General features: G+C 43.4%; 1 protein-coding gene across 1 annotated transcript; it reads right to left on the minus strand.

Annotated features, from left to right (window-relative positions):
* Window positions 1-1560: 1560 nt before the first annotated feature.
* Window positions 1561-9996, minus strand: LOC136477428 (uncharacterized). Its single transcript, XM_066475585.1, has 8 exons — window positions 9466-9996; window positions 9313-9385; window positions 7658-7800; window positions 7365-7567; window positions 5956-6060; window positions 3607-5876; window positions 2072-2144; window positions 1561-1989 (listed from the first exon to the last, which is right to left on the minus strand). Exons 3-8 carry the CDS (start codon window positions 7749-7751, stop codon window positions 1840-1842), a joined length of 2895 nt encoding a protein of 964 aa, XP_066331682.1. The 5' UTR covers window positions 7752-7800; window positions 9313-9385; window positions 9466-9996; the 3' UTR covers window positions 1561-1839.
* Window positions 9997-10247: the final 251 nt, after the last annotated feature.

The raw sequence follows: 10247 nt of genomic DNA on the forward strand, positions 1-10247 counted from the left end.
CAGCTGGGCCCAAGGTCTCCCCAAACGTATATAATGATATATTTTAGAGTGCTGAAAAATTATAATGGCTCGTCTCAAAATAGGTGAATAGTAATGATAGTTCTCAAAACTTTGAAAATTGTAATGGTACCCATCAAAATATGCTCCTTCACACTGTGCGGCCGACTTCATAAAAGGAGCTACTCTCATCTATCGAACCCGGATCCAATAAAAAATTATGGTCTCTCTCTCACCGTCTCTTCTCTTTCTTTCTTTTTGCTGCTCCTGCTGCCGAGAGGAAGTTGGAGGAGCTTCGGGGGGACTTCAGGGCTATCGAGGACTTCGCCCTGCCCTTCCACGCGCATTATGGTCTCTCTCTCACCGTCTCTTCTCTTTCTTTTTTTGCTGCTCCTGCTGCCGAGAGGAAGTTGGAGGAGCTTCAGGGGGACTTCAGGGCTATCGAGGACTTCGCCCTCCCCTTCCACGCGCATCGGTGGCACCTGCCGCCCCCAACAAATCCGGCCATCTGCAGCCTCGATGGAGACAGGTATGGTGCTACTCACCAGATCCGACATCACCCAACCTTGTGGATGGGGAGAAAGGGCAGCATTGGAGGGCGCGCGGCAGGCTCTAGGCTCCAAGCAGCATACATCGAGGTGGTGGCAGGCTCCAAGCGATGGTGGCAGCTCCATTAGATCCGACGAGGAGGAAGTAAATGGGGGCGCCTAGCCACACGAGGAGGTAGGAGACGTCGGAGGAGCCACGCAAGGAGGGAGGAGGCGGAGAAGAACGATGGAAGACGAGAGGTGGGAGACAGGGAAAGAGGTGGTAGAGCGGATTATGTACTTTTTTATTGGTGTGGATCCCATGTATAGAGTCAGAGTATATTTCTATACACTGACAAATTTTGACCAGTTTAGCATGTAAAGTCACATCATAGTATAGGAATAGGGGACGGTTCTATACATTGAAGATACCCTAAGACCCTAGGAACCGACGAAATTTGCATGTTTGCTGTGCTTTTTATGTGAAAGTAACTTAATTTCTATCAAAATTTGGTACATTTTCTACAAAATGCCTATGTTTCAAAGGAGTCGTAAGACATTTTAGATTTTCTAGATACATAACTTTTTTATACACTTAGACATACACTGTCTAAATAAATAATAAAAACAATATATCTATAAAATCAATACATCTTATAATAATTTGAAAGAGGAAGTAGTTTTCTTTGTCCATCGTAAATTTTAGAAATTGAGCTTGTTCGCTGGTTGATTTATGAGCTGATAAGTCCAGCTGGTGCTGGTTTATTATAAGAGAAAAACACTGACTGATAAACCCTAGTTGAAACCAACAAGTGAACAGGTTGTTTGATGGCCCAACGTCAAGGCACACATCATCGTCCACAACGATGGCACCATCAATTCGTTGTTTCCTGCTCCATCATCGCGCCTTTGACCAAATTGAGGGTAAGAGCATGCTGGTTGCGCAAGCACCAAAACCCGCCATGCTATAACTGGCAGCAACCACAGAAATATTTCTAAGTTATAGAAAAAAAAAAACAATACCACTAGATCAAAATAGAGCAAAAGACTGGAAAAAAATCAACTGCCTGATGTTGCTCGGATGACAGTCCGACGAGCTTCCCAACAGAAAAACAATTCTCCTAGTTTCCTAAGGATCCAAAACAAAATATATCATCGACTAGCATGCATGAACATCAACTGCTGGACGACGAAGACTTTCTGGTCCCTACTTGGCGAGAACATGCATTTACATTGTTACATGAGGATATTCAATGAGGTGAGGGAAGGGTTAGACGTGGTTTGTTGGTTAGATCAGGGGGTGAAACTGTCAGCGTCACACGTCTCCTCTATTTTTCATGTTCCTCCACTTGACCCTCAGATCACTTGGGAGGCGTGTCCTGTGAAATACGTCTCTGCCGTGCTCCAGTATCTGAACCCATGGAATAGGCCCGTTGTCCCGTGGGGTGAATATTTCCATTGCTTCCTGGATCAGCACAATGAAAAGTAAATCTCTAGTACAAGCGAGCAAATCAAATAGAAACCCACAACAAAAGAATCATTATTACCCTTAGAGCTGCTTCTTCCTTTACTGTCCAACAAAGCTTGGATCGCCTTCCAGTCGGCACAGCAGGATTGGAACTGCCACATGGACATGCTCAATTATTGGGAGAAAGTACACACTAAAATGGTACATTTTTTTGACACAAGTAAAATGGTACATTTTCATATACATATTTTTCATCATAATATAAACAGATCACTCAAAAATGACAATAAACTTCCTAAAGGTGTCATTGTTCGATACTTTATTAAACAATTATTGACACCCAACAGAAATGCATTGGCTATATCATCCCCATATGCAACCTAACTTCAGTAGCCTAAACAAAATTTCACAAAAATGATTGGTTAACTCACAAAAACTCCGCATTTACTCCATTAGTGTGAAGAGTCGATTCATAATAACTCATGTAGATAGTGTCACGAATGTGAAATCACTCACGAACATAGTTATTAAGGCGCTAAGGCGAGACGTGGCGAGCCACCCCCTTCCAATCGCCTAGGCGACGCCTAGGCGATCATAAGGCGAGGCAAGGCGACGCCATATGATTATAAGAAACTTCAAAGCAGCAGCACAGAGGAAGGAAAAAAAGAAAAAGAAAAAGAAAAAGAAAAGAAGAAAAGAAGAAAAGAAGAAGGACAAGACACTAAGAAAGGCCCAGCCCACCAGCCAGCCCATATATCCTTCCTGGTGAGTTCCCTCAGCCCTTCATTCCGTGTCCGCCGCCACTGCCCGTGCGGGACTCTTCTCTCCGTCCTTCCCTCTCCCGTTCTCCATTTGCGCCGCTGCTGCCTGCAACCATTCCTCCCTACCTCTTCCTCTCCCCGTCCTCACTGCTGGTGCCGCCCCCTTCCAGATCCTCTCCAGTCACCTGTAGATCGCAGATCGAGGGTTGCTGACTGCTGCAGCCCCTCCCAGATGTCCGATGTCGCAGAAGTTTGCGACGGCCATAGGGTCTGGAGCCGATGGGGATGGAGCAGAGACAAGTGCTTGGCCTTCCCAGTCCTCCCCCAGTTCTTCCTCTCTCTTCTGCCTCCCCTCCTCTCTTGTTTAGCTGATTTTTGGTCGTGGCGTCGGGGACGCCCAGGTTTCTTTTAGCGCCTCGACGCCTAGGCGACGACTAGGCGACGCCTAGGCGACGCCTTAATAACTATGCTCACGAAGAATAAAAATGACTCCATATCATTATGAATTTATGATGACATTATATAATGTCATATCAGAAACATTTTAAGACATTCAAGTTGAAGCAATCTAAAAGTGGAGCCGTAGCATGTTACTCATGCCATTCAAGGAGGCTGAACTAAGAGTTCCAAATAGCGGAACTGTGGAAATGGTTTAAGCAAACGCCCATGGCAGAGCCTTATCTACAAGAGGTTTATTTATCGCACATCTAAATCAGTGGGCTTAATGTCATTTGGTTTTAAACTAATAAAGTCGTTCTTGAAAAAGAAAGAACTTTTTGCATTATGCAAACTGCAGTAAGTGTGCATACAAGTAGGGAAAGAAGTGCTTATGAAGCATCATTCAAAAACTTACTAACGCTTGGGTGGGTATGCATAATTCCGTTTCCTTGATGGTAAAGGCTCGTTTTGATCCTTCTGCCCAAATGCTTTTGTAGAATTACTTGATACTGTTGCTTCCCTCTCTTGTAGTCTTGCTCTGTGATGCTTAATGGTACGCCAAGGGGGTGATGATGGCTTGCCAGAGTCACTTGAAGATGTAAATTCTATTTCATCAGAGTCTTTAGACTGGTGATGAGAATGTGTGGGGCCATCCTCTTTGTCAGTCTCAACTTCTGGATTTGCAGCAGGACTGCATCTGTTCTGAGATGAACTTCCCTCATGAGCCTCTGCGTTTTCCACATGGTCTTGTTCTGCATCCTGAAGTTGATTGCTTTTGTTCTGGAGCACAGAAGCATTCATGGGTGCCACATCAGAATTCCCAACCGAAGATGACTTTTCAATGACTACCTCATTACAAGCATCACTTGTAACATTTATTTTCTGTTTCTTCCGCTGCCGATTAGACTCTTCACCCTGATGAGCAAGGTCATCAACAGTGGTTTCACTGACGCTAGTTTGCTTTTTTGATGAGTTATTATGTCCATTCAATTGGCCCTCGCTGTAGACGGCTCTTGGAAGCAGTCTAGTTTGCTGCTCGTGTTGCTTGAGCAATTGCTCTGCACCAAGGAAAGCAGCTAGGTTCTTCTTAGCTTCAATATATGTTTTCTTTGCTTTTTTGTATTCTTCAGTGGCTTTAGCACAGATGCATACTGGGCAATATAACTGTCCAGGGTCTTCAAATGTCAATGATGAACCAAAACAGCTGTCATGAGCAGATAACAAGCAGCTGCTACATTGAAGCAGCTGGCCACCTTTTCCACATTTTCTGCATAAATCTTGTTCTGGTGAGACCCTGAGGGAATCATTGGCTTCTTGATCCTGGCTGCATAGTGGAATTTTGCCACTCATTGACAGCAGACAAGCAGCAGCAAATCCACTGATACTATCATCTGAGGAATGTGCATGTGATGTTTCTGCCGCAGTTTTCCCAATGGTATGCTTGTTTGAATCTTGTTTTGCTGTTTTTCTGTATCCATCCTGACAAGAGACTGAAACAGATATATTGCAACTACGTTTCTGGATGTCATTTGTGCTCTTTCCAATGTTCTGATCAGATAAACAGTGGGCTTCTGAAACCTTATCATGCAAGGTTAGATTGCAGCTATGAGACTCTGGAGCACCATGCACATTCAGACCACCACAGACGACCTTGTTCTTTCCCAACATGGTGGCATCATCATGCAGAGTGTGTTTGTTTTTGTCGGCACAACTAACTTCCAGTTGAGACTTGTCACAGTTCTGCTCTTCAAAAATTGCAGGATGCTCAGTACTATTGCCTGATGGATAGTTGGTTTTAGATTTGTCTTCTTGCATAGCACCATTGCAGCTTACAGAGGGTATAACGCTAGTAGCCCGCAGAGTTGACTCCTCATGAATGGAATACTTTTCAACAGGCTGAATGCTGACGGTGCCATCCAGGTCTTGGTTTACCTTCTGACCACTGTCATGCTGCAGATGATTGAGGTGAGTTTTGCAGCTATGCAGCTGTTGAACCATTGTTGTATCCTCTGTAGCAATAGGCTCAGGGAAGTCGCTCGCTTCAGGTGTATTGGTTGGTAAAACATCATTGCTTCTGTCAAAAGCTGGAGTCATCGTAGCCTGCAAGGTTTTGCTTTCACGTCTGGGATCCTTCGATGATTGATAACTGATACCATCATCATTTGGTCTCTTTATCACATTATTATAATCTGGTGGATTTGGTGATTTTCCTTTACAAGGTTGTGCTTGAACCACAGTAGTTTCATCTACCATACTCTTCTTTGATAAGGGTTCTGCAATGTTTCCCTGCAAAGTCGCATTGCCGCTAGTAGAAGAACCTGACATGTTACTGTCCACATTAGAAGGATCCTTTTCTGAAGCCCTTGTGCCAACACTAGCAGCATTTATAGCATATTCCCGTGGTTGATTGTAGAACCTTCTGTCTGTTTCAAGTGGCTTATCAAGATCAACAGTTGATTCGATTGGACACTGCTTGAAATTACCTTTTTCAAGGTTGTTGACTAAATTTGTTAAATTCCCAGGCTGAAGCTCAGTACTGGCAATAGGGGGCCTAGGTGTATCAATATTTGAGTTAAGATGGTGGACATTGCATAAGGATTGATGATTGTCGTGTTTCTTGATACCATTCTGCTCCACTGATGATGGTGCAGCCATAGATTGGATCTCTGGGTCCACTTCTCTGAGCTGCATATAAAACAACAGCTTGGTAATATTTTGGGGAGACCTCCAAATTTTTCATTTTGAAAATACATTTGCAACTTACCAATTCCAAAGAAGATTCTGGTAGTGTAGGTTTCTTGATACAAATAAAGTTTTGAATATCTTGTCTAAAAGGCAGAATTATATCCCGAATTCCAGAGCTTCCAACCTGCAAATTCTACACTCTAAGTAACATATACCTTGAATCTGGAAACTTGGAACGACTTGATGACAATTGACAACCAAATTGCAAAATGTCTTAGTTTTGGAAGACAATAAACAAAATTAAAATGCTTGAAGATTGTTTCACAAATGATAAGCCAAGCTACACTTGAATCACAAAGAACCACCAATAAGCAGTAGCCGGTAGCCACATACTTGTAAAATTTCCACGGTAGGTATCCATGACTTCTTATGCAAATGCAGTAATTCTTTTTAAAAATCGGAATCATATATTTTTTTCTCGAACTATGCATGAGAGCTGTGTCATTTCATTAATTAAGAAGAAAAAGGTGAATAATACAAGGGATAGATGCAGAATACCTTCTCCCAAACCCAGCACATGCACACCTAGCAAGGGATTAGCTAAAGACGCGCCACCAATCACTACAAACAACCACCACCAGCACCTCTGCTATAGAGGACTAAACGACCACGTCATGGAGACAAAATAAAATGAACGACCCGGCCAATACACGGCTGTCCATTCAGCCAACAACTCTGCTGAATGGACTTACAAGCTGTCATCAGCTTTACATCCAAAGAAGGCAGCGAGAGCTGCAAGATGGGGATCGGCGAACTTTGATGAAGTACACTCCACATTTTAGATCGAACTCGCACTTTTCATGAAGTACACTCCAGAATTTCAATATCATAATGACAAACAAATAAAAAAATGATCAGACATCATATGATCACTCTTGAATCATCAATAAAAATTACAGATTCAGTTACTTGTTGAAGATAATCTTTGAATCAGTTTAGCTGAAAATGGATATATATAGTCAATGTTAAAATGTAAATTTCAGTTTTTATCATGGAATGAAAACGCTACAGATCTATCCCAATTGTTTTTCTTTCAACCCATTGTGACGATGACATTGGTCAACAAGAATAGCTTGTGATCAGATACTCTGTCCAGTTTATTAAGTTTTGAAAACAGAAATGGCATCTATACATTCGTTTATCCTCACTAAACACAGGCTTCCCAGTTTTAGTGAATTTCCCTGCTCTATCGCAAAGTTTCTACCAATCACAATTCACAACTAAATCAGGACAGTTTCAACTGAAACAGAAACCAAGTGGCTACAACAAATAACTATATAGCTTCCTTCGAAATGTTTCAAAAGTGACGGGATAAAATAATCAACATCAACAGAAATGCAAGCTCTTCACTTAATAAAATGGATAGACAAATCAGAAGTCAGAAACACCCACATCGAAAATGCACATGGTTGCATAGGCTCTAAATACCTGCTCGGTGAGCTCAACCAGCAAGTCCTCGCAAGAGCGGACGGCGTCAACCCTAAGAATCTTCGACGGAGGTGGCGCCACCGCAGCACCACCTTCGGCGGCGTCGGCGAAGGTTGCATGCTCCTCGAGGCCCCGGAGCGCCACCCGCTCCCGCACGGAATCTGGGGCGCCGATGAGGTACTCAGGCGAGAGGTCCACCAGCGCTGGCGGAGCATCAGGAACCCTAGGTGAGAGAACGAAGGAGTGAAGGAGAACCGAGTGCGCGACACACGCGATCAAGGCTTGTAGCTTACTCTTTATTACGGAGAAATCGATGTCCTCATCGGCAGCGAGGGCATCAGCGACCCAGTGGGCGGCGAGGCGTTCCGCGGAGGAGGGGGGCGGCATCCCGAACACCGGCGAACTTTGGGGGGACTAGTATATTGCCCGTGTAACCCTACGGTAAAATAAAAAAATTGATAAAATTTATAAAAAAAAAGTAAAACGACAATAAAATTTATTAAAATTCACGTTTCTCGATGATCAAGTTCCTCCCTTGTGAAGGCTGCATCCAGGTCAGTTACTCAAATAGCAATACGAAGATATCAAACAAGTTTAAATACAAGTTCTCAATGGACAGAGTTATATCTTTGCAGTTTCATAATGGTATATGCTGAAGTTACATATCCTTACCAAAATAAGCGGCAGGTACAAATTCAATTTAGATATACCAAAGTTACTGTTTTTTTGTTAAAATCATACCAAGTACACTAAGAACAAGAATACACAGATGCAATTAGAGAAATCACAATAAAATCTGTTAATTTGACATTGCATAGTTCCCGGTCAACAAAAGTGCTTCCAGTATGGCCCCGTTCGGCTTATCCCATATTCGGCTGATTCGGCTTCTTTTTTCAGCCGGAACAATATTTTTCTCTCACAACAATTCAGCCAGAACAGAGTTTTTCAGCCAGTTTCAACCAAAATTCTGCCAGCCGAACGGGGCCTACTAAGACAGGATCAAGGGTGCAGGAACAGGAGGCAGAATCTTAAAAGCAGCGTGTACACACTCAATTTACCAATGGCTTCTATGAATTTTCTCCAAAGGCAGTACATCAGAAACAAAATACAGGGGATATCAAAGTGTCTAATTCCTTAGCCCATGAGCTTCCCAAGGATATTCAAAGTATATGAATAACGGAGGTGCAGTATTCAAACTACAATCAACTAACGAAAAAATATAGAGGATTATGTTTGCATGTCTTGCATACTTATTTTTTCCTAGATACAGATTCTCTAGACAAGAATCTAAAACAAAACAAGGCACAGCTTATTCCAGATTAGGAAGTTTGGACAGTTGCTATGCCTAACTTATGTAATTAATTTCAGCATTTCCCTTTCACTCCACATACTACTGTAATTAATAAAGCAATTTTAACGAACAATTACCTCAATTACAAACGTAGATTCTAGGACATCGACACAGTCCTAAATGTGACATTTTGACTTGTGATTTGTAAGAACATATGTAGTTTCAAATAAAAAAATATATATGCTATATATATTTTTAAGAAAAGTAGGACTAAAGAGAGCCCTGGACTCTTCAGAAGTTTTAAATGTTGCTACCTACTGTTACCGAACTCACAACCTCATGGAGCAGCATTCTAACCTGCCTCCTCCAGCCACATAACCCTCCCACAACGTAAAGGTACTCTCAACGAAGAATCTAGGAGTACTAATTCTATGTTCTCAATCTACAGAATCATTGACTTATTAATGGTTAAACTGAATATCTGACAAACAGATGTTCTACAACAGATGGCAAGACGTTGATAGTATTGTACATGTGCACTCGAAGCTGTCCTTGACAGTTGTTAAATGCAGAACAACTATAATGTTCATGTACGAGCTACCAAGCATTAGCCTATCATTTTCAACCCTGCTAAATATTAAAAAATACAGTAGTTACCAAATTGAAATAATACTCCTTCACTTTTGGCCTTATTGAGTCTATTTTCCCTTTAATTACATCTGGCTTGTACCTGCACGAAGATAAAATACATTAAATTAAAACTACCTTAAATCCCTAGTGCATTCCATCGAGCACATGACGAGAGTCGACCTGGTGACGGACACGGCCTAACGGACGAGCAAACGGAAGTAACAGGCGAAGTTGGAATTGGCAATCACTGTGGGCGCCTCCACTATGTCGATGCAGCTCTGGGCCTCCCCGTCCTCGTTGAGAAGCTGGTGGAGCCTCCGGTCCATGTTGACGTCGCGGCGTCTGGCCGGACCATCGTCGCGCTGCCCGCGCCGTCGTGGAGGACGTGCCTGAGCCGGGACTCCACGCGCCTGACCCACGACGCGTCGTCGATCGGCGTGCCCGTCTCCTCGTCGCTCACAAACACGAGCGCGGGCGACGCAGTCGCCGTGCGTCCAGGCCTTGGCGTCGACGATTTCGTAGCGGAGGTCGTGCAGCACAGCGAAGACCTCGGAGAGGAGGCCCAGGCGATCGACGCCGACGAACCCTAGTCGCGCGCCGTTTCCCCGCGACGAGAAGAGGAAGTGCGGACGGAATAGAAGGGGAAAAAGAAAAACAATGGGCATGGGTGTGGAATCGAACCGTGGCCAACGAGGGCGCGGGCGTGGGCGGCTGGTTGTGGGAGGGCGATGGAGGGCGATCCACTAAATATTAGCCGGCGGATTTGGATGAGTAATGAGAGAGAATGGCTAAGAGATAATCTGGAGCATTCGTTTTGATGGTATTATATTTTCTGGGTGCATTCATGGTTGTGGATGTAGCATAGGTCATGACTATAGAGCAGACATTTGTTGCGTGGCTGTAGATTTATTCTAACTGGTGTATTATAGGGTAGGTAGATGAATGAATTGCAAAACGCTCGT

The sequence above is a fragment of the Miscanthus floridulus genome, chromosome 8 (genome assembly GCF_019320115.1).
Source record: "Miscanthus floridulus cultivar M001 chromosome 8, ASM1932011v1, whole genome shotgun sequence".
In the NCBI taxonomy this organism is placed as follows: Eukaryota; Viridiplantae; Streptophyta; class Magnoliopsida; order Poales; family Poaceae; genus Miscanthus; species Miscanthus floridulus.